Below are 25,687 nucleotides of genomic sequence, written 5' to 3' on the forward strand. Positions count from 1 at the left end.
ATCTGAATGCCAGACTGGTTGGTAATTTCCCCTTAAATCCTTTCATAGCTCAAATTCCTGTCGAAACAACCTCTATCTCTGGTTCTCCATACGGAGCCTGTCTCGGCTCTGCTGCCAGCATCACCCCTCACAAGCAATGCCATTGCATGTTGCTTTCCTTCCTCCGTGTGCAGCGTGTATTTAAAATGAAATATTGGCCCCAAAGCCCCCTCTGGATGCCTGTCAGATCTTAGCATGCCACATAAATATCAGTGAGAAAACATTCCTCACAGCCCACACAGAATGCACCCAGCGCTGTTTGTTCTGGACAAACCCCGGCGTAGCGCAGCGAGGCCTTCGGCAAAGGCCCGCTTCCAGTGGGCAGGGCCCGCCTCAAATCGACCACTTTAAAGTGCTCTCAGAAAGTTTCCAGTGCAATTTTTGCTCCCCTTTAGTTACAGACCACCTTTACTAAGGTAACTAAGCCTGTTTGTTGGGCAGCTGCCATCTCAGCCCTTTCATGGGTGGCCTGCTGCCAGCTCTCAACTATTTCAAGATGTGAGCTCCCCGATGCTCTGGGGCATGACGGGACCGTCCTGGTGATGCCTGGAGAGTCTACCTGGAACAGAGCTAGGGAATGTTAAAGGAATAAAGTAGATATTTATTAAAAAGACCTTCAAAGGATACACCTTGGGCAGGACAAGAGCCCGGCCATGGCTCCACCCAAGATGGACCCAAGATGGACACCGGGTCACGAGTTTTCACACTTTCATAAGTTTTGGTCCATTTCCATATTGGGGTTAATTGTCCAATTCCAGCTCCAGGTTCTGCAGTCCCACCCTCCCAGATTGCTCTCCTCAATTCTCTGCTGTTTGCACTTTCTGGGCCTGAAGCTGCAGCGGCGTCCTTGGTTCTCAGGTTGGAAAAGGATTGTTTTGTGTGATTGAGCTGTGAGGAGAACTTGCTAACACTTTGTATGAAGTTCAGAGTTCCACACTAATGCAGCAAAAATCTTGAAAATATGAAAGTTAAAACATCACTGGTGCTCACGGTGATGTTCCTCTCCAGTACCTCCACGGCTTTACAGGGTTCCTTTCCAGTGTGCCTCTCGGCTGCATTGCAGGTGCAATTTGCACATTTTTGCTCCCCAAAATGTAGTTTATGTGCACATCTGTATGGCCCTTGTGTGGTTACTAGGGCACAATTCACATCTGCAAACCTCACCAGGGCACTTGGCCTTTGATCAGCAGCAAAATGTTCCACGGGCATGGGATGCATCCCATCAGGAGAGGACACAGCACCTGCTACTCAGCAGCTTCAAGCTCAAAAGGAGCAAGGGCTCTTCACCCTCCTTTCTCCCACACCTACGTGTTCCAGAATTTCATCAAACTTCCTTGTCTTACTGTGTTTCTTTGGCAACAGTTGGAACAGTCACTAAGGTGGCAGTGGCCAAAATGGCCGTTTTAATAGGCTCAGCCTTAGATTGCTACAACAAAGCCTTCTTGAGCAGCTGCTTGAGAAAATGTCAGTGACTTTTCAATTAGATGTGGGTTTTCCACCCAGAAAATCAAAGGAAAGCAAAGAAATTGCCACCCTAGCCTTCCAAGCGTGGAAAACAATATTTTTTCCTTGGCTTTTGTTGAATTATTTTTCTCATGTACTTATTCTTCAACCCTGTCCTTGGGTCAGCTTAGAATGGCAAGTGGTCTAAGTATGATGGATTTATTGCTTTAAACTTCAGAGAGTACTGGAAAACTGGAGAATGAGGTAACAGCATAAACAATGTGGAAAGAGTTATACATTTTTGAGTTTGATTACTGGATGTACTCGGAAGTTTCCAAAACTGATGTTGTTTTTGTTTGTTTGCTTGGTTTTTTTTCCCCTTAAAAAAAAAAAAAAAGATCAGTTTGGCTAGAATACTGGAATTGGATCAAATCCATCTTGCATCCCCACCTAAAAATGAGATTTGTGTCTACAAGTTGAGAATCTTGGGAATAAATATCTCCCTCCTCACATGTAATTACAGGTAGTTTCTGATAAGGTGAAATATCACAGTATGATGAGATGGAAAGTGCATTAAGAGAGAACGAGTTCATCTTCCTGATACAGAACAGTCCCTGCATGGTAATGGGATTATGGCAGTGCTGGACATTTGGGAAAGTCTGTAATGCTGTATCTGCTCCATTTGATTTGTACACCAATGGATTTCCCTTGCCAGTAATGGCTTTCTCTGAGCTGCTGCAAACTCTAAAGTGAGAAATGAAAATGGAATTTTGGGAAGACAGGACCTGCCATGATCGCAGTGACACTGCAGCTTGTTATGCAAAGCTGTGGAGGAGGCACTGATGTATCCCCGTGGTGATAATACTTTTGTAAAGACCTTGGGCCCCTCTGTAGGTACTGACAGCTCTGTAAAGCTGCACTGCCATTGTTTAACAGCCTAGGAAGAGAAGCTGTTCCTGGGCGTATATAAACTGTTTCTGAAAATGAAATGAAATCCAATTTCATTCACAATTTGTAAAACACAAGAAAGCAAAACCTCCAAGTTAATAAAGGGCAAAATCCCAAATTCATAAAAATCCCAGCAATCAATAGATTAGATACACACATGGGGTAAGATTTGGACAGGATGAGATTGCTTTTACTTTTGGGAAGAATAAATTTTTGGAAAGCATCATTTTTGGGAACAAGAAAAATTCCCAGCATTGTGTTGTGGAAATGTGAAAGGATAAGGGAGACATCAGCATGAAAAATTAATTACAAGGTTCTATTAGAAAAGTAAGTCTTTGTAATAGTGCCTCTGATGAGCCACACTTAACTGGAGTATCTGCAGCTCTGTCTCCCCAAAAAACCTCTCACCTTTCTGTGCCACAACCTCAACACACTGAGTGCACCAACACAATCCCTTCTGGCAGGTCTTTATTGCTCTGAGTTGGGCTTGGATGGATAATTATGAATCTTAAGAACAAACACCACCTCTGCACTCTCCGCTGTTTCACAACTCCCCAAAACTCTTTAGAACTCCACCCCACCACAACTAAAGCACAGTGTTGCCATACAGAAAGAATATTTATGTCTTAAATTTATGTCAAGATCCTTATGCTTATCTGCCTGCAGTGGGGCACAAAGAGCAGATGCCCCCAAATATACCATATAAACAAATATTTTGGACCTATGATACGGTTTGTATTTATTACTTTTACCGAAACCACAGAGTCAAGTGTTTTAAGATTACAACTGGTAAATTATACATATGTAATAGTTGTACAAAACAAAATATTTGCCTTCTGTGTGTCATCATACAGTGTTGACCTTGCACAGTTCAGTTCAAATGAATTTTTATTTTGCATAACATATTTTTGTGATGTAAACTGGCTGACATAGTGGTGCTCTAAAAAATATTAACTCCCTCTGATTAGACACAGACTAGGATGAAAAATAAATTTTGTGACACATCTTGGTTTTTGAAAGGGTACTAGTATTTCAGCCAGGTGACAAAGTGACTCCCCACAATATGCTAACCCAAACAGTGCACAGAGGTATGTGAAGTAAATTAAGCAAACCCAAACCCTGTACTTTCCCCTTAGTCTTGCCTGCAATACCCTTGCTCATCTTCTCTTATCTCATGCTAAGCAGATGAGCTGGCAAGTTAAATTTTATTGCTCTACAGAATTATACCCTGTCTCCAACTTACTTAATTCAGCACATTATTTCCCGTATCTGATGGGATTTTAACAATGCCTGTACGCCTGTCACTGTTTCATAAATTAATCTGTTTGCAGATTTCACAGTTCACGTGGTAAATTGTGTAAACCACTTACTACAAATAAAGAAAAAACTATGCTGTCACAGTGGTCTAAGTCTGAAGCACCTCCAGCAAAGCCAAATGACGCCATGAAGTAACTCTAAATTTATGTAGGTATTACTAAACCCAGCGTAACTTTTTTTCCCCCTGTGAACGCGAGTTCCGGTGACTCAAGCAGACACATACACAAGCACATACACAAAGTATGCACCACCACTTAGCCACGGGTGTCTGAACAGGGTCTACACCAGGCTGATGTTTGTGGGGAGGATTTTACTTTCCTTACACTGACTCTGAGCCTCCACAGACAAAAAGATGCTGGGAGTTTTGTCCTATGACTCACAAAGTGCAGAGCAGTGGGATGGTGTTGGGATGTTTGGCGTGGTGTGAGGAGCTGCTCTTACACCACTCACCTGTGTTCAGGGCTTTTACAATTTTATCATTGAAAACTTGTGCTTGCGATTAAAACTTCTAAGCCCCAAAGCACCTTTTGGGTGCTTTGCAGCTGAGGACCCAATAATCTCTTTTACATTAAGAGACGTTGCTGGTGTGTATAATAAACCAGAAGTATCTGCACTTGCAATGTTACTTGAAACAAGAATTGAACTAGCTTTACTATACAAGATACTATAAGGGCACCCAAAGCAAAAAAATCCTTAAAAATGTTGCACATGGCTAGTATCGATGCAGTGAGGCACTCTGGCAGCTCTCTAAAAACCAAATCACTTCATGAAAAAAAGGGGAAAAATCTTCCAAAACACTTTTTTTTTCCCCTGAAAATTCCAGCCTATGCCCAGAGAATCAAATTTTGCCTCTTGCTATAGGCTCCACTTCCTCAGTGACAACAGCATGGCATGAGGGGCAACATTCACCTGAACATACTGCTGAAAGCCCACAATAATGGTGAAACCCTGTTCAAAGCCTGACCTTAAGATCACCAAAGCCCAGGCTTGTATTCCCTGGCATTTTGGATTGGGCCTTGAGAGAGGGAGCATCACTCACTGGCCATCCCTAATTCCTCTACAGCCTCTTGGCTGACTCTGGCCTTGGGCAGTGCCGGGGTGGCAGAGGAGAGGCTGAGCTGGAATTTAACTCAGGGAGCAATGTGACTTCCAGCAGCTTGGAACTGTTTATGTGCAGTGTGTAGTACTGCCCTTCCAGAGCCATTTCTACTGGTAAATGAACTGGCTGCAGAAAAGCTGGAGGATTGTCCACATCACATTTTCTCCCTCACACTGCACCCCCAATTCTAGTTCCCTTGACGTCTGCACAAGTTGAACTGGCAGAAAAGTGGAAGCAACCAGGTACTATTCTCATGGAAATATGCTTTGCTGTTGTTTTTTTTTTTTTTTTTTTCCATCTAACTTTGTCTGATGCGGTGCAAAGAATGAAATATAATGACATAAAACATTGCAAAACCTTCCAAGTTGGGCTTTTGACTTTTTATAGCCATATATACATATTTACATATGTATATAAACAGTGATAACATGGAAAAAACAGCTTTTCAATGGTTCAGTCCTCATAAACCAAATCATACGTTTATCAAGCTATTTTATAAAGAGACACCCAGGAGCTTTCTCTTTAGTGTTGTCACTTAAATAAAAGAAGCTCCATGAGAGAAGAGTACTGGCAACTTAGGGGAACTTCACTCCCATGGAGAGGAGTCCCAGTTACTGAAATTCTGCTACAGTTTAAGCAAGGGGTAGGATCAGTTTTCGGGGTCAATCACTGAGGCCTCCAGCATGAATTGCATGTGCCTTTGAGACACCAATCTGTTTTCTGACTTCTTCAGGAGCCATTACAGGGCTTTTTTCGGTCTGCAGACCTTTGGGACTTGCTTGCTGAGAGCTTTTTGAAGTGTAACAAGGAGCTTGGAGCATGAGATGTCATCAAATTAAAAAGCTGTAACTTCTCTAAGGAAAAGGTGGCAGCAGAAAATGAATATACATCCATACATGTGTATACACATATACTCCTGTTCCATGCAGAAAGTCTTCCAAATAAAATCATACAAAAAATTACCAGTGCCATATATTATGTAAACTCACAAGGCGTACTTTCAACACAAATCCAAAGCATAAATTAAAAGAGAGCCAGAAAGAGAGACAGAGACGATAGCAAAACATTTTAAATATAGAATTTGCACAATTGGTATTTTGTTAAATAAGAATAAATAAATTCGTTACATCCGTTCACATACCAGTTGTAAAAACAATAAATTATTTTATTTTTTTCAGTGCTGTGTTGCTTTTTTTTTTTAACAGTTGTTATTAGTCCACAAGATTACTCCCTCTTCCCCTTGTGATAAAACTGTTTCCACAGGAGGGCAGCTGCTCTTAATTTCTTGTACACAGTCAAAGCAAAGATGCCAGGCTTTTTCCTAATGAGAATATCCTGCTTGAAAAGCAGATGCTGTAAGCCCCACTGATGCTCAGGGGTCCAAATTCACCTAAGGGCAGTGAATTTAACACTGAGATTGTTACTGGCTGTGCCAAGAGCAGAATTCCAGGTTTCCATCGAATCCAGCTGTGCAACACTGGGTAGAAATGTAAACAATGATGTCACAGTGTGAGTGACAGGGAATTCAGCTGAGAACAGACCTTGCACCCATTCTTCATTCATCAGATACATGGGACAGCCATGATGGCCACAGGCAAGGTTTGGAACTGGACTCTGATTTAGGAACATCTGAAAAAGCAAATGTTGACTTACCCTTTATATCACAAGTTTAGGGTCCTACCTCCGTCTGTCCCCTTTGCTTCCTCACATCTTTGCTTGTGTTAATTCACTTCATTGCTACACTGGTGAAAAACACAGGAGTGGTTTGTTCTCATTCTTATTTCTAAGAAAACTCTTTCATTTTTAAAAAACATTCCTGATCTAAGGAAGTTCTGAATTTATACCCACATATGGCATACCTAAATAGCATCCAAAAGCTTTATTCAGCCAGCTGAATACATAATAAATTATTACCATGATGCAAACACAAATGCACATTCTGTCTCTATTATGACAGAACACAAACACCACTTAATGCAGCAGCTGTATGCTGAGACTAATGTTGCGTATGCTGAGACACGTTAAATCTCTGGATTTTTCCTCTCAGCATGGTTTCTATTTGTTATGGACTTTTTGGAGAGCTTCTAGGACATGTTTAATACACACATAAGCATCAAAATTAGATTACTTGGAAGGAAAAATAAGGCGTTTCAAAGTGATCTTATTTTAACAGCCAGAGGAGGCATAAATGTTTAGTTTCCAGCAGTCTTCAATTTTTTTCTGAGCCTTGATCTCAGTTCTTAGACTGGGATCAAGAATAAATGGGGAGTATTCCTCAAGATCCACAGTTTTGCACAGGGTCTGCTCCTGAACAGAGGGCCACACCATTTTTGAAAGCCAATTAATGTTATTTGTTGGCAATCCATTTAACAGAGGAGGAGGCCCTGCCCTTGGTACTGTTTATTTAAAACAGGGTAAAAAACCAGATCCCTCTCCAGATTTCACAGTTGTAGATGTAGCAACTCTATGCTGTTTTGAAATCATCACATGACTTTATAGAGAGTTCACACAAACATGCCACAGTTGCAAAAACATGTTTGTGTCAGCCTGGAGTCAGACCTGCCCTTCTTGCTCCACACGCCAGCGCTGAAGTTCTCCCTGCTGATCTCATGACTGGGATTTTCAGAAGAGCCTGAGGTGTTTCAGTGCTCAAGTACCACTGACTTACAGCTGCAGCTTGTCTGAAAATCCTCCTGCAGTCTCCTACTCTGCTGCATGGATAAACAAAGAGTAAAAGATGGGGTTTTACCTTCATCAGAGTTTTTTTACCATTTATTTTCGTACCTGTTATCTTGGGGTCCAATTCAAAGCCTGCTGTTATAAAAGTGAGCAATTTTACCAGGACTGCTCTCAAGCCTCCACCTGCACAGGATGAAATGCCCATCCTCAGCCACAGAACTCCCATAAGACAATAACAGGATTCAGGAATTGCTGCCAAGGAAAACTGTTACCAGCTACTGCCCGTGCTGTGGAAACAGTCTTATTGATATTGGACAAGTCCTCCACATCCTGATGTGGTTTGACTTCCTAGCGACCCCACTTCCTCCCAAATGTGGTAGATACAAAACATGAATGCCTTCTATACCTTTAACAAAAAACTCCAAAACACACACAAAACAATTAAAAAAAAAAAAAGACAAATGGTTACAAACTTTTGCTGGTAAGATGAATACCAGAGTTAGACAAGATGGACAAAACAGTGATAAAATATTACCTGCTTGCTGTGTTTTTTTGACCTTGAAGCCTCTTGGAAAAGATGTAGGTACATTACACATTGTTAAATTCAAGGCAGAAGCCATAGAGAAAATACCAGAGAAAGCAGCTGAACATAGCCTCAGAATTTCTGAGTCAGAAGACACTTGATGTAATCACCTCTAAGTTTTGATTATCTAGTTTTCTACAAAGTACAGTATGCCTTTGTTTCGTGGAGAGGAGCAGCTCTTGTTCAGTGACAGCAAGGAGGCCAGGCTGTGACACAGCTGGAACCAGGGAGGCTTACAAGCACAGTGTACACAAAGTCCTCCTGGCAGCCCCCTCCTTTGGTGCATACCTGACACATGCATGGGGAGGAGCTGCTGATGCTCCTGCTGTTGGAGCAATGTGGGGTTCCCTGATCTGCAAGCTGCTGCGAGGCTCCTCCTGAGATTTTTGGGGTGGAAACACAGGATTTGTCAGACAATGATATACTGGCAGGAAATTCCTACCACAAAAACGTATTTCCTTTTGTCAAAACCAAAAGGTATCACTTTTTAAAACCAGCAGCAAGCTCCTCATTTTCCAGTAAAACATCTGTGGCCCTTTCTCTGAAGGATGGACTGAGTCCACAAGGGCCACAGATATACTTTGGTCAATCATTCTGCTTATGTACTTCGTCTTTTGATTTCTTTAATAGAAGGAAGTGATATAAAGTGATATACCAAATGAAAGATATTTACAAAACAGTATAAAATAAGCTACTGTGGGATCATGGGGACATGTGACGTTTCCTAAGGATATACTGTAGTAGAGGTAGGTGAAAAAGGGGAGATGATTCTGTAACCTTCAAATATCCCAGGATCCTCCATTCACTAGATTTTCTTCTTTTGCATTACTTTATTTTATGTTTTTGCAGACACAGAGGGCTTATAACAACTTTAATGCTTACTTACTTTGACACATTAAGACCACCCTACTATTATTTAAAGCAGTGCACATCTTCATTTGGTCCAAATAGGCAGATTCTGCCCATAATTAGAGACTGAACGCAAGTACATTGAAGCCTTTGCTTCTCTCTGTCTGGGCAGACCTGACACCAGCACACCAAGAACGGCTTACTCAAACCTCTTGGAAAGAAGGTCACCACCACAGGTTAACACTTTTTCAGCAAGCACTGTTTGAATGCTGAGGGTCTCTGGGAGAGCAGACATCCCTTGGCCAGTTTCCCGTGCCCATCCTTGCACTGGACAGTCCTGGTGTGCCAGCCCGTGTCGCACGTTCGAGAGCAGGACAGCCACGGCCCCGTCACCCAGCGGGGCTGCGCGGCTGGCGCCGGCGCTTTGCTGCCGCCGCCGCTGCTGGGCACGGAGTTTGCCAGCTGCCCCTGTTTCTTTGGCACGAAGAAGCTGTAGCGCACATCCACGGGCTGCGTGGGGTCGGTGGCCAGGATCTGTACAATCAGGATCTCCTTGGTGGCCGAGTGGCCCATGGCATGCAGGAAGTCGTCCTTGTGGCTCCAGCCGCTGTAGTTCATGACGGTGCCGTTGATGTCGATGATGGTTTCCGAGGTGGAGATCATGTACTTGCCGTTGACCAGGTACTCCCCGTTCTTCTTCTTCAGGGCCAGGTAGGCTGTGAACCTGCTCTGGTCCTTGCTCTTGAACTGCCGCACTTTGATGTGGGTTGCCCCTTCCGGGATCTTCACCACGTCCGTGTAGCCCTTGCTGAAGGAAGGGAAAGAAAGGAAAGTCTCACTGCAATGCTGCACAAAGTCACTGGCTTGGAAGGGGCTTACAGCTGGTCTGTAAGCCAGAGAGAGTTAAGTGATAAGGTTTACTTCTGAAAGGAATGTTACCAAGGCTCTTGGTATGGAGACCAAGAAGAGAAGAAGAAGATAAACAGAAAGAAACCTGCAGCTGGGAAAAGTATTTTTGGAAAAGTTTTGTGAAAAACTGTGGCGGAGACTGCTTTGCACCAATGAACGTTATGTTGATCTATTGTAACTGATGAATAAAGTGTAAGCTTTGTGGAGGGTATAAAAGGTGGCATGCTGCTACAATAAATGGAATTTAGCCATCTGAAATGTAGTGCGTCCCTTCATATATTATGTCCACCGCAACAGCGACATCTGGCATGACACAGAATCACAGGATCAACCAGACTTTGAGTCCAGCCTGTGGACAACAACATCTTGCTTCATTTCAGTTCAGGCCACCTAGATTTTCCCCAAGATTAATACAACCAGGGTTCCACTCTTGTCCTACCGTGTCATTCCTCATGTTCTCCAAGAAGTTTCTACTGCACTTCTTGCAGATTGCTTAATATTTATCTTTAGGGACAGTTTGACGTGGGTCAGATAAGAGAGGAATGAAAAGTAAGATAGCTTATAGATTTCAGCAAAGGGTGGGAGATATGAAATACGATGCACGCGCTGCCTGCCAAGGAAAAGATAATGAGATATGCATTGGTTACAGCTGTTTCTTGCTGTCTTTGCTATAATGATGATTAAAGAAAGCACAAGCAGAGGAACAGCTGGGTAGAGGTACCTTGGGAGCATTTAAAAATAGTCTTGATCACCAAGAAAAAATTTGTTTACTTTGAAATTTATAAAGCCAAAGATTAATCGTCAAGTGTCTAATAAGAGGGGCACCCAAAGGCTGTATTTGTACCATCACAGAGTTCTCTACTAATTATGAACTATTCTAACTGGGATTCAGAAAAAGAGTTTAAACTCTTTTACTAAAAGTGACAAGCATTCAAAACCTGCAAGTGTGCTGGAATTTATCACTATCTCAAGTATGTTATTTTAACTTTACTGATACATAGAAAAAAATTTAAAGGCTTTACATCGCTGTAAGCTACCAGCTGGACTTTCGAGATGTGTTTTCATTCCTAAACCCATGACAAAGCCACCCTGAAAGTACTTAATATCTGAAAGGTTTAATGAGAAAATACATTAAAAATACACAAAAGTGATGGCATCTCCTGTGGGATTGTTTAAAGAACAGACTGCTAATTTTGAGAACTTTTGGCTGCGCAAGTAGAGACTGCACATATTACAGATGAAACATTTGTGCTGATACCCTGCTATTTCCAGCAGTTATGGGACAATGACTTAAGACTCCATTGATTTAGCACCTCCATAAAGCTGGAGGAATATGGTGAGAATCCCAGGCTGGGGACTCTGTTCTACAGCACTGAACAAATATTTTTGCACAAGAGCTGCCAGAATAACTCAGTTCAAACATGTCATTAAAGTTACAAAATCATTTGTTCAAAACCTACAAGCTGTCCTGGAGAATTCAAGTTGTCTGCACAAAGAGCTGTAATGATCCATGGGCAGAGATTAATTCCTCTCTTTCCCAACTTCTGATAATTTGGCTTTACAGCTTTTTAAACAAAAATCTAAGGAAGCAAATTTCCCAGAAGATTCTGTTTAGCCTGCTTTAAAAGAAAAGAAAATATATATAAAAAGCACAAACAAATATTGCTATGGCAGTTGTCTGCAATGGGAAATATTTTTTTTGCCTTGCTCATTTAAATTTCCCTGTACATAGAATGTACAGGTTGTTAAAGTTTATAGTGGACAGCAAAAAGTGAGCTGCCATTTTTCAGTGGAGGAAAGACGATTTTCCTACCAGACCCGCCCTTTCAAACAAAACTGTAAAAACAGTTAAAAGACAATTAAGATTTCACTATTTTAATTGGGGATTTATTTTAATGTCAATTAGTTGCAGAGAAGAATTGCCTCAAACAACTGTATCAGTAAAAATAAATCAGCAGTCCCAAAGCAAATCAAAATCATATTAGAATATAACTTTACCCTCCGGCCAGTCTCATGACACTTAAAGGCATTGAGATTTGAGGAGTAAGATGGTAACTCACAGGGATAATTAGAATAAATCTCTCAATTTCCAAGTCTATCTGTGATACAATCTAGCCTCCCTGAAATTCATGGAGCCCCTCTAACACTTTTCCTGGAGCTTGATTACTTCTAAATCACATGCAATACATCCCCCCCGTCATCTTCACTTAGACATTCCCAGACATCCCAATATTTACGAATTTGAAAAGATTTGGTTTATATAATCACTAATTTGGTTGGAAAGCCAGGCTTTTTTGGCAGAGGTGTTTTGGCATCGTTAGGTGAGCAATCATTGGCTTACCAGGAAAAAGATTAGTTATGTTTATTTTTAGAATAAATTCACCCTCCAAGCCATTTTTGACTGCTATTAATCATGTACAGAAAAAAAAAAAATATCATTCCAAGAGTCAGATTTCAACTTCTGGTACCTGTCAACATGCTATGTAAGAATTTGGAAGATATAAAATCAAGTTCATATATAAAAGATGCTTAATGCAGTCACTGATTCTGAGTAGAAATAGTCAACTAAAAGTTTCTATGTGTAGATTAGTCCTTTGAGACTTTGGACTTGGTATAAATGATGATTAAAAATCCCAATTTTTCTATGAATCTTAAGAATTGAAGAGGGGAAAAAAATTAGTTGACAGGAAAGGACTTAATTGAGATTGGTCTGTCAGTACTGCCCCCAGTGTAGTGAGGGAAAACCATGGCAGGAGTTCCTTTTATTTTACTTTTATGAAGTTTTATTACAGTTAAAAGGTGAACTCCGACCGAAAAATGGTTTGTGGATAACTGCTACAAATATTTTGACTGTAAAAATCTCCATCTGGTGATTGGTATTATGCCAGTAGACATGAAGGGATATGAAAGGATACAGTCATGAGCAAGCCTATGACACTTCTGGTATCTTCTCTATTTACCTAAACTCCACACATACTCAGTAATGGGAAAAGGGAATTTTTGGGTATAATCTCTCTCAGCTTTGAAGGAAGGTGCTTGCAGCTGTCTGCTTCTCTCCACTTCTAATACAAGGAATGTATGTCACAAAATCAGAGGGGATGTCCTCAGCGCCACTCAAAATAGATGAGATGAAAAAGCATTCTCAAGAGTGTAATTTGCCAATGCAGCAACAAGTGGGAAATGCAAAATTTCAGAGATGCAGAGAATTCTGATCCCAACAACTTTCTGGTTCACTTCTCTCTTTCTTTTTCTGGGTCCTCCAGGAACCACAATCCATCTGACACAGCATGATTTCCAAGTGGCGTGAGTTGCTATGCCTTATTCCTGTCATTGCTCACCTGCTTCACAGGCACTTTGTGTCAGAAATGAGCTGGGGACAGTGTTTTGCCAGTGGATGCTTTGCCAATTTCAGGATAATGCTAGGAGCCAGCTGTGCACATCTGGAAAGCACAATAAGCTACAGGCAGTGTGGTTTTTTCCCCCCGTGTAAGAGCAAATTGCGTTTAGAGACAGAAAGCAAGCAGCACATGGCAGAGTAACTTTTTGCACAAGAAGATGCATATGCTATTGACATCGGTACCTCTTTTTGGTGAAGGTTCCCATGATTTTTGTGCAGCTAGAGTTGTCTCCCCCACACACCCCACACTTGTCATACTGCAGTTTGGACCCAATGATGCCATCACAGCCCGTTCGGATGCACTTCCCTCGGACACACACTGAATTGCTGTAGGGTCGACACTCCGTGCCATCAGTGACCTGGGCAAACAAACAAAACTTGGTTCAAACTGCCACAGAAATTTGTAGTTTTGGATCCACCTGGCAAAAGCCAGTTCCTTATTTAAGTCACCAACTCAGACCAGGTCACCTCTCCTGACAGACCAGGCTGAGCTTCTCTAATATTAATGGCAAAAATGCAGATGAAATTTAGCAAAAGGACAAAAGCAAGGACAGCAAACTTTCAGTCTGGCTTGCATCTGATAGAACAAACTGACCACAGGTCACATCGGTACCACTAATTATGATATGCTAATTGCTTCTTTAGGAGTTACCCTGGACTCCTTAAACACAGTTCAGGGTTAGACTTACTCTTTTTTCCTACTACTCTTTCTCCTCCAGAAAACCCCACAATAACAGAAAACTCCAGGCAGAAAGCCCTTTATCCACTACTGAAAACAAACTAGTGCAGAGAAAGCTGTATTTTTCGTGCATTCACATACTGAGATGTGGAAAAACTTATTTTACAGGCCAGTTCTGGCCCTAAGGTGCACTCACTGGATCGAACCATTAAATCTGATCACACAGTTAAATATTTGAATCACATGATTAACTTATTTTCCCTGGTTGTAGGGAAAGATTTCTGAAATACGGGACACTTCTAAACTGGAGCACGAAACCCTGACTGCAGCTGCCATTACCTTCTGAGAAAATACCACATAATAACCGGTTCCTTTGGCTCGGCAGGTGAGCTTGCAGACGTCTCCAGGCAGTACTCCAGCATACTTGGGGACCCATTCCACGAAAGTCTTGACCCCCTTTGCATCAGACTGATAGCCATTCCTTGCTTCACACTGCTCTTGTCGAAATGATTTAGCTGCGGAATTATTCACATCATTAGTGGCTATTTCAGACTGTGCTGCAAATATCATTATGTCCACCGATTATTCCAATTTCTTTCCTACATTATTTTTATGTTATGTCACACCACTTCTTTACTTAGAACTGGCCTTCCAATCCCTCTACTGTTTTAGCCTGGACATCTCCCCATGGCATAACAAGCATTAAAGGCCGAAAGTTTGCACGACGTTTCATTTTTTCACTGAAGTCTCATTTCTCTACGGCATCCGGGGCGAAGCGTAGGAGAAGAATTAGGATACTGTACTGACAATGAATGTCTTGCCTTGATAAATACATTTTGGGGAGGCTACAGTGAGCCTTTGCTGTGTGGTTTCAGGGCAGATAATCAGTGTTTAGTGGCTGTGCAGGGAGGACTGGAGCAGGAAGGCACTCACCGTTGGCAGGGCAGGGAGTGACGTTGCAGGAGCGGTAGATGGCCCGCTTGCCCGTGCAGTATCTCCCGTTGTTCCTGGGGGCTGGGTTGTTGCAGTGGCGATAGGCAAACTGAACTCCCCCCCCGCAGGTACGGGAGCACTGTCCCCAGGGTCCCCAGGATCCCCAGTTGCCATGGCTTGAAGCCTGAAAAACACACGGAACAGCAGGAGGTGAGTTCGTCATCCAAGCATGAATGGAGCTGTTACCTCAAAGTCACTGCCAATGCTTTCCTCAACTGAAGGCAATTCCTTCAATTGGCCATTAGGGGATAACAGGTCTTAGGAACCTTAATTCTCCCAGCAAAGTTAATTTATATCTTTTATTTGCACACTGATGACATTTCATTTAGGCACTGTGGGTGCAAAGCCAAGCTGGGCCTTGCTCCACACAGCTGCCTTCAGCCTCTTCATGGAGCACACCCACATGGGCTGCTCTCTTATTTTTAGCTATTCCTACTTCAAACTGGCTCCAAGGAGTTCAACTCCCAGAATATATCCATACTGCTAATCTGAGATTAATTAAATCCAGCTATTGTCATGCGTAGGTATTGCTTGGAATTACTGGCAAGAGATGGAGTTTTCAGCTCTGCTATGCTGGATACAGTATTGCAAGATCACATAGAAGTACAGAAATCCATAAAAAAGGATGTAGCAATCCACTTAAAAAGTGTTATAAAGGCTGTAGCTTGATTTGAATGGCTCACATAGTTTGCAAATATTTTCACAAAGCTCTAAAAGTCCACACCTCCTCTGTAGGTGTAACAGAAGGGGCTGCTGTCTACCCAGAGAATTTAGAAGTACCTGAACTGACAGTTCTCAGGAGCCTGGGGGTTCTTCAGATGAGTAAAATAGACAGGAGTCATCTGTCACTGGAAGCCCAAACTTTTCTGATCCGGAAGTTATATTCTGGATTAACTGAATGTGCTTTTTTCTTCATTAGAATTAGGGCCCTGGATGAGGGCTGTAAGTTAAGCGTGGAGATGTGACTTATCTCGCTTTCCATGCCAAGCCAGAAAGCCATATCCTGATAACTATCATTTACTGAATGGGAAAAGCACCTCTGAAAGGATATTCCCAGTTTTCCAGGAATGAAGGCTTTCCTTTTAGAAGGAAATACACTTCCTGAACCTCAGAAGCATTTTTCCTACATTCCTCACCTACAACACCCCAATTATGTGCAGCTGACAGCTCTCTTGAGCCTGGGGATTCTCCACTGGAAGCACAAACTTTTCTGATCCAGAAGTTATATTCTGAATTAATTCCATCTGCTTTTTGTTAAAAAAAAAAAAAAAGGCAGCTTTCACCTGACTTCCACACAGCCATTTTCACTGCCACAAAAATCACCGCCTCCGAGAGATCACCTTTTTGAACTCCCCTAACTTACCGAGTAGTATTTCTTCTTGGTTTTGTCCACGCATTTCCCTTGCAGGCAGATCCTTCCTTTGCCACAGGGCGTTCCCTCCACAGCAGGCAGCTTCTTGGTGAGGCAGACCATCTGTCCCTGGCGCACCACGGCGCACCAGAGGCGCGAGCACACGTCCATGCCGGGGCACACCGTGTACTCCGTGCCGAACGCCAGCTTGCACTGCTGGATGGCGTCGTACGTCTGCCCCGGCAGCTCCTCGGGGCCCACAATGTGTTTCCTGGGCTGGTCCAGCAGGCAGTTCCCTGGAAGAGCAAGCCAAGGTGTTGTTTTCTCTGTTATTTACTGTTTTAATATTTATTTCCCAGTTTTCTCTGCAGTGCTGCCAAGCCGTTGTTTGGGTCAGGCAGAAAGGTCGCTTGTGACCTTCGAACCTGATGACTTTGAGGTGACATCAGGTTTGCACAAGGTCAAACTGCTGCCACTGTGTTCTGACCCCGCTGCTGAGCTTCCTATTCCGAGCCTGAGGTGTAAATGAGTTTTACATAGGTCCCTTTGTGCTTTCAATCCTTCAGGGAAGAATTAGAACACATTCCGTGCTATTTATCAGTTTGTGATTTAAGGAGCGAGCAAGACACAAGTAAGCAAGACTCGAAGCAAGCACAGCTGTCATTTGAGTTTTAAAAATGGATATCAGAAATAGTAAAGCTGCTAAAGGGATGCCAGAAAAATCAAAAAGCGCAGACTTGTAGCTGATGAGGCCAAAAACCTAAACAAAACAGATAAAAAAATAAAAATTTCTACCCGCCCAAAGGAAAAAAATAAGCTGCGTATCAAAACTAATGTTGGCACTAAAGCTGGACTGAACTTTTCCTCTAAGGAGTGACACTTGGCTGCTTATGGAACTATTTTGCAAAGGGTTTTCCATTTTATACAAAACCCCATAAGTAACAGGAAATAAAAACTGCATGAATGTAAAGAACTGTATATGTGTTTTAAAGTCTGCAGTGGTCAAGATCTGTCTGGCACACCCTAAAAATAAGAATTCACATTTATTTTCTAGGTATCTTCTGATAGCTGTGCTTTTTACTATTGAAAACCTCACTTGTTGACATGCAGAACTATTTATTCAGTGTAACCTCTTTTACACTTCATGAAAGGGATATGTGGTCTGGGCAAGCTTCACTCATCCTCGGCCAAAATAACTTACCGCAATTTACCTCACTTTGGAATCCACACCAGTGTTCTCCACTTGCATCATGGCTGAAAAAAGCCTATCTATAAAACCCTCACTATTTACACAAAATGGAATAGAATTTCAAGCCATGGCAAGGAGTTTAAACAAACCAAATAACCCTTTTCTCAACAGCTTGAGTTTTCCTTCCAAAAAACACACTTACTGCAACTGTTCTGCTCTTCTAAAGACTAATGCCAATTAGCCAAATTAGCCAAAAATTCTTTCAGCATGATGACTTGCAACCAAAAACTCTATCTTGTTCAACCTGTTCCATTTGCTGACCCTGATTTACCCTCGCCTTACGTGATTATGCTGAATTTTTAATGGAGACAAGGGGTAACAATGCTAGCTGTCATGAGATAAAGGTAATTAAAAATACCCTGGGTTGTTGTATAAAATATTAGAGATATGATGAGGAATAAAGAAGCACCTATCTTTTTTTCCTGGAGTTTCTAGATATAATCTGTGTAAGTTCTGGCAAAAACACATCTTGTAAAAGTAAGTAAGAGTGGAAATCATATACCTTGTGAGGAGGGAGGAAGCCACTGAAATCTGAGGGTAGTGATGGGAAGGCTGTAGCATGTCAATATTCAGTATTATACACTGCTTTTGTACCTATGCTGAAGTTTATCAAACTCTCAAGTAGAGCTGTTTTTCAGTACTTTAAAATCATAACACTTCATTTCAACTGGAAGTACAATTCTTTTTAGAGAAAAAGGAAATAAAAGTCTCATCCTTGCATATACTCACCTATCAATCATTTTAGTTAAAACCTATTACTTGTGAGTAACAAACAGGTTTCACAAGCTCACACAGTAAAGATGGGAACAAGGAGATCCAAGCCTCTCTTTAACTGAGGAAAGTTGTGTAATTTCTACAATGCCAGGTGCTCCAGCTGATCTCACACAGTAAATTTAAAACTGAAGATAGGGAAGGCCCCTAAGGATTTCCCACAGGAAAAATCTGTCTTTATATGGGTAGACTGTAGCAGTGTCTGTGTTTGGACAGGTTGCAGTGAATTGCAGGTGTTTTTACCACCAGCTGGTCCAACCTCCTGCTTATCATAGTCAGAAAGGACAGAGTGGGCCCCTGGTGGGAGAGCAGAGAGGGCTTCAATTCTGCATTGCATTTCAACATCCGGAGCATATACATACTGCTGTTTCCATTTTTTTTTTTGTCCTGGGCACCAAAGAACATCTTTGTGTCCTGGAATAGAGCAACATTGTCGGCTGATGACAGTGCTAATTAATCCATCTCATTATCTCTCTCAATGCTATGTGTAATATATCTTGGGGGGGGGGGGGGGGGGGAAGGCAGAACAAGATCTGTGCAGGAAGCAGATAAGCAGGCTATCAATTAATTAAAATACAAACAGTCCTTGTTCTAGGTTGCACAGAGCACTGGGACTGAACACAGTAAGTCCCAAGCAACCACCCCACAGCCTGGTGGTTGGGATGACAATAAATGCAATTAGTACCTTTGGAAAGGCTTTGTTAAAAGCTGATGGATATAAATGTCACTCTCCTCTGGACACAAACCCAGCCTTTTCTTCCTAAATGTCAAACTGTTTTCTGAGGTCATCTCGTGAATGTAAAACAAATGGTGATATCATGACAGAGCTGTTTACTGTTCTCAGAGCAGGCCCCAGGAGACAGGGAATCAGCACCTTGATCCTCCCTCAGCCCCCTGGCTGACCTTGGGCGAGACTTTGTGTTGGGATTTATTCAGCTGCCTTCATGTAATGCTGGTGTCTGCAGTGCACTCAGCTGTCAGGTGTTTCACGGCTGAGCAAAGTGAGTTTATGGCATCATTCATCACCACTCATGTACCCAGTGCTGCTGAGGCCACTGATTGTGAAATCAAGTTTTCAAATAATTTGAAGTCAAATCATTGACTTCCATTTCGACTTCATGGATGGCGTTTGTATTCTGTTAAGACAGATCTGTGATTTAAAATAAATAACTGGGGAATTATAAACTTCTACAGGAAAGAAGACTGTTACTTAGAAATGGTCTCTGAAGGGCTGATCCATCAAGACAAGAGATTCCTTAAGTATTATGTATTTGAAATCACACCAATAGCATTAGTAATAAAATTAATTCCCAGAGGACTATGGATCTACTTGATGAGAGATTCCAATTTTCTATGAATAATTTAATCATATCAATAACTCTTGAAGACCAGACACCTAAATGCTAGCTACTCATGAACTGAGGAGAAAACAGTTCCCTACACTCTCTGAGAGGTCGTTCATGGATGGTGGGAGAGCTACCTCAATAACTCAAAAGGGAAATTTCTCTTCATTTGTGGAAACTAATTTGGTAGTATTAAGTAAATGCCAGAGCAATATGGACCATAGAACAGGATACTACAGATTAATGGATCTAATAAAATTGAGAGAAAAAATTAAGTCATTCAGGGAAAAATATTTCAGAGAGCACTGAAATCAGTCGACAAAATATTTAAAAGCAAACCTTTACATTCACCAGACACACATACTTTTTATCCATAAGCATTTTGGTTACCATAACAACTTGATCCATTCACTCAATTATGTCATTTTTATCTCAGCATTTTGGAATTTGAGTGGTTTGTTTAATAACTGCAGTTGCTTTGGGAGCACAGTGAAGACTTTAAAATTCATTAAAGAGTGAAGTTGAAGACTACGCTTTTTTATTTCTACTTTTGGAAAACAAAATTGTCCTTATTCCCCAAGCGGCAAATGTCATATTTAGCAAATAAGCTGCCATAAAATGTTCTTATTAAAAAATACAGATTGACAGTAAAAAGTACCATGTAGCTGACACAGGGAATGATAACACATACCGTGGCCATCATCAAAGAATTCTGTGATAGTTGCTGAAGTGCACTTGGACCAGGGTTTGGAAGCATCAATGCTGGTCAGAATGGAGGACATCAGGCGCTTGTCTTCCATGGAGCCAAAGTTCTCCTCACAGTACTTGGAGTCGTCATGGGAAAGTCCAAGCAAGTGCCCTGTGGAAACAGACCAAATAAATAAAATTATATGACTATCCAGAGTTTACCAGCTGGAGCTCACAGTCATGTGAGGAAAGGCAACTGTACTCCATTGTATTTATCGACAAGTGACTTCTTACTGTTTTTCCAAATCACCTGCAGCAAGGAAAACTTTGTGAAAATGTTCTGCAACTGTCTAGAAAGGTGCTACATATTTTTAAACAGCCAAAATTCAAAGTATTCGTGATACAACTAAACAAAGGGTAGAAGAATGAATAGGAACAAATCTGCGGAGAGCTGAAGCCCGAACTTAATGCTCAAAATGTTCAACCGAAGGGAGAAGTTGATTAGTAAGATACGCAGGGCTTTAACAACAGCAAGTGCTTTAACAATAAGGACAAGACCACCCATCAAAGCCACTGCAGAAAAAAACAGCCTGATGCCCTGAAAGACACACATTCTGCAAGATTGGGCCTTTTCTTTCTTCAGGTATATAAAACCATTTTGTTTGGCAATACTTCCTCTATAAGGCCAGATAATGCTGTTTTTATACTGCACTGAGACACTGACTATCAGGAGGTACATATCAAGTTTCAATCTGATACAGCACTACATATAAAGACTTGCTCTGAATAGATGACAGCAGCTTTGTTTCATTTCAGACAAATGCTGGTGTTGAGCAAAACAATTCACTGCTAAGATTATTATTTCAAACTGACAGCTTCCTCTGACAAGAGTAACCAAATAATCATTGCACTACTTCTAACCTACAGAGCGAATTCTCTGCAACTGGGCTGAGCATTTAATACATTGTATTTACACTGTATTTACTGATCCAAGACTGCTCACAGTTCTAGAAATTACCTCACTGCAGAATGTTTGAGAAATAAGGCAATGAGGGTCTCCAAGTGGAAAAGGAGTTTCATTTCCAAGTCTTTGCCTTGGTACTAAACAGCCCTGGATGAATTAAAAAAAAAAAAACAACAAAAAAAACCGGAGCACTGATCCAAAGAGTTTGGCTGATTAACATCCCATCAGCACTGGTTCAGCATGGGATATGAATGATAGTTGGGTGCACACCAGCAACTTGAGGATGTAATTTTTCAGAGTGCTCAGCATTTTATAGCACCATTCACAACTGCCCAGGACCCTGTGACAGGAAGCTTTCAGTCCTGCAGGGCAGAATTCCCGTTTGCCACAGCCTGTGTTACCACTCTGCAGCACTTCACCCACGTAAGATGCAGTTTTGTTCTCTAGACAAATCCCTTATTGCATAACTGTACTTCACTCTTCAGAACTGTTCATTTTCTGCTAGGGACATCCCATGCAAGTACATAATTAAACAATACAGTGCACGTATTCACAGGCCCATTAATGCTTCTGCAGCTTGGGCTGCTCTTGAGTTTCTCTGCTACTTATGACATCTTTCTTTTTCCTCCTTCATAGAGACACAAATAATAAAACATCCTGTGGATATGAGGAAGCTTGCAGGTAAATTGCAAGCTTTTCACTTTGAGCAGAGAGACTGAGGATTTCTTCATAGCACTGGTGCAATTTAGCCTCCCTCCTCAGAAAAAGGCTGGACAGCCTCTGTGGAGGATTTCAGAGTAAATAAACAAAATGAAATGCTTCTCAGGCCACTGTTCAGCACAGAACATTTCATCCCAAATACTTTGGCAAAAGCAGAGGAATCTGAAACAGGGTCATCTCCTGGAAAGTGTCAGGCTACTGAATTCACCTTTAATTAGAGAGCAGCATAACTTCTCTGCTTTACAGTGATAAATGGGGTGAGCTGAGGACACACCTCATTAACAGCGTCTACTTTGTCATATTAAATCAGGCCATTGTTCCAGTGCATGACAAGAACTAAGTCAGTTACTTGGCAGACTTCAGCCTTTTGGAGGAGAAGCTTCCCAAGGTATTTGTGGATCTCCCTTGTTATGTTTAAAATTTTCAAAAATAATTTAAAGAAGTCATCGTGACAAGGAAAGAAGAAGAAAGCAGTGAATAATTTCCGAAGTACATAGTTCTGATTGTCAGCATTTGGGCTTCTAAATTAGCCACCAGTGGTATTTGTGGGGATAACAGCATTAAATATATGGGTTTTAGCTTTCCATACTGATTTGCCAGTTAACTTTGTATGCACATGCCCTGGGGACGAACACTTACATTCACTTACAAATACTGTGAATGCAAGTCTCAAAGGATTTTATGGAGCTAAAATTCCTAATTCTTACCACAACCTAAATTTCTCCCTGTCCTAACTTTGCCTTTTAAGGCATTCTGATCAGACTTAGAAGCGATTAAAGCATATGACAAACTCCCAGTGATCCTGAAATCTGGTTTTGCATTTCATTAAAAGTAATCAAAATTCAAAATATTACAGGGCTGTGTAATCTCTAATTACTACTTGGCTAAGTTTTGCTCTTTTTAGCACAGAAGCGAGAACAGTGAAGTCCCTTAACACCTGTACCCTTCATCCTTTTGCATCCAAAAATTAAGGAAGGGACACTTCCTTTGTTACTTGGAGAAGCTTCTCCCCACCACCCATCACATGCAGAACCCTGCTGATTTTATGACATAACATTAGGGTGGTTTCTGGAATTTTCTGGTGGTGTGCTTCCCTTCCAAATGGCAACGGTTGATCCTCCAAGTGACCCTGCAAGGAAGCAGAGCTCTGGAGAAAGCTCTGGACAGAAGCAAAGACTCAAGGAACACAAATCTTACACAGAAGGCTTTTAAAAACAATGCCAATTTTAGCCCCACCCCGTTTTGTAGGAGTACGAACGTCAAACGGGGATATTGAAGAAAAAGAAAAGGCTCCCAGCAGCTGTGTAAAATGATGACTGATTGAGAATGGGATTGTAGATCATCTGCTGTTTTCTACTTAAGGGAGCATCTTACTGGTGCTGACAGTTCCCACTGAGTGAAAATGACATAATATAATTTTACCAGCAGGATGGTGTTTAGTTAAGTTATGCTGTAGGAACGCACGAAATGGTGAAGGAAACAGATGGAGGGGAGAGAAGGTTTGCCCTCTTCTAGCCAAGGATGAGGTGGCCTGCTTGTAAATTCATCTCAAACTCCAAAAAGACCAACGACCCAGATGCAGTGACATCCCACCCTCAGAGCTTTCCCTGCTGAAGGTCAACACCTGCTACAGCCCAACAGGAAATATTACCTGCAATGGATTCAAAAATGATCCCTACACCTTGCATGAATGGGGGGGTGTATCACTAATCCAAGGTGGGAATGCTTCAGAGAAATTATGACAAGTCAGTTAAAACTTCCATCCTCTCTGAGGATCAGGACACAAGAGCCCTGCAGGGAAAGCAGGAGTACACCAGAGCTGTGCTGGATGTGTGGTGAAGCAGCTCTCTGGGAAGCAAACCAGAATATCATGGGGATACCCTGAGCTGGAAGGAACCCACAGGGACCATCCAAGTTCAGTTCCTGGCCTGCCAGAGGCCAACCCCAAGAATCCCATCCTGTGCCTGAGAGCATTGTCCATTGTCCAAATGCTCCTTGAAGTCTAGATATTACTGTTTTTTCTTAATATACAGTTCTAGACTATCTGCAGAGGTTCTCTGAGTGTACAGCATGGACAATTACTCTGCTGTCACACATTTCTCTCTGGTATTTCATGCATTAGAAACAAGAAAACAGAAAATATCCACAAGTACAGCAAGCCAACTCCAGGTTTTGCTAAAGCACAAACAAAGGTGGGTCTCCTGGAAAAAAGCCACCAATCCCTGCTTGGGCAAGGGATGGACAAGAACCTGGACAGCATGTTAAAGAGCAGCTCTTGCCCTCCATAGGACCACGTGAGACATGCAAGGTGACACAGCAGGCTAAAAAATGGTACAGGCATTGTAATTTGTTTTCTCAGAGAAGCTCAGCTTGGATGAAGCACGTGTTTGCCAGTGAGGTCATGCCTTACACCTAATTTCCAGTTGGGACAACTGGGGAGCAAAAGAAGGTCAGGAGATTTGCCCCAGGTTACTCCATGAGTCAGTGGCTCTCAGAGGATCAGGGTTCAGGAAGCTCCTGGCTCAACATTCCTTGGGCTAATCACCAGCCCAGACCTTCTGCATTAGCCTCCTGCTCTCCCCTTGGCTAAACAAAGTTTGCACGTGGGAACTCTGTCAAAATAAAACCATTTCTTCTGGCATGGGCTGTTTTTCTAACTCCTGAGAGTATCTGACTCCTTCCTAAGAACTTCATGCTGGTATCACTCAGGAATCCTATTGAAGTCATGATGGACCTAAGCAATAACAATTAATAAAGCTGAAGGTTTTCTAAATAAACAGATGTGATTTGAATTACAAAAGCTTACCAAAAAATTGCATAGAATATAAAACTGGCCTTTCTTCTTTCTTTCATTATTCTTGAACTTTCCTTCCAGTTTTACTTTCTTTGACTGCTACCAGTCACTTTTGAAAGAAAAAGGATTTTAAAAAAATCTCTCTCTCTCTCTCTCTCTTTTAAATCTCCAGCCCAGAGGCACTTTTTAGAATTCCTAGCTTAAAAGAGTTCTACAGACTCAATGAAACAATAGTCTGGAGCGCAGCTTCTTCTCAGGAGCAGACATTTAAAAAAAAAAAAAAAAAAGCCTCAATCAGACATTCACCGACCAGTGCTGCAGACTTTACACAAAACAAACCTGTGCTGAGCTGGCTTGTTGTAACAGACTTGTGGGAGATCACAGACACATCACCCCTGTCACACAGGCAATGTGGGCCAGGCAATCAGAGACCACTGTGTCCACACTGACTTTATAAATAATCATTAAAAAGACGTGGCCTTGGAGGTCCACATTGCACTAATTAATGGGGCATGTAGAAGAGAAATATTCATTTTAATGAAGAAGAGGAGATGGTGACACCTATTTCACACCTGTACAGCTCAGAGGAACTTGGAAAGGACATAATTCCCAGCAGCTCACGGTAAACGAATGAACTCTGTGGGAGCAGACAGTGCAAGAATGCAAAAATGGCATTGTCTGGTGCACCAGAAGTCTCCCCCTACAAAAACTATACTATTGTATTGGTATTATCTACCTGCCAAGGAGGAAAGCAAACCCTACTTTACCCTGAAGTCTGGAAGGCTGGGGTCCCAGGCTGAACATGGAACTTCTTTTAGGATCATAAAACCAGAGATCACTTAGTTTGGTTGGAAAAGACCATTGAGCACAACC

The 25,687-nt window shown here is 41.8% G+C and overlaps 1 protein-coding gene across 1 annotated transcript in view; it reads right to left on the bottom strand.

The window, feature by feature from the left end:
- Positions 1-9,194: 9,194 nt before the first annotated feature.
- The window catches only part of ADAMTS5 (ADAM metallopeptidase with thrombospondin type 1 motif 5), a 33,254-nt gene continuing 16,761 nt past the window's right edge, over positions 9,195-25,687 (bottom strand). Inside the window, exons 3-8 of the mRNA XM_062515294.1 lie at positions 20,341-20,508; positions 16,299-16,582; positions 14,876-15,059; positions 14,282-14,457; positions 13,447-13,622; positions 9,195-9,765 (exon numbers count right to left, since the gene is read on the bottom strand). Coding sequence (XP_062371278.1) covers positions 9,195-9,765; positions 13,447-13,622; positions 14,282-14,457; positions 14,876-15,059; positions 16,299-16,582; positions 20,341-20,508 — 1,559 coding nt within the window. The remainder of the gene's footprint in view (positions 9,766-13,446; positions 13,623-14,281; positions 14,458-14,875; positions 15,060-16,298; positions 16,583-20,340; positions 20,509-25,687) is intronic.

The sequence above is a fragment of the Cinclus cinclus genome, chromosome 2, assembly GCF_963662255.1.
Source record: "Cinclus cinclus chromosome 2, bCinCin1.1, whole genome shotgun sequence".
NCBI lineage: Eukaryota > Metazoa > Chordata > Aves > Passeriformes > Cinclidae > Cinclus > Cinclus cinclus.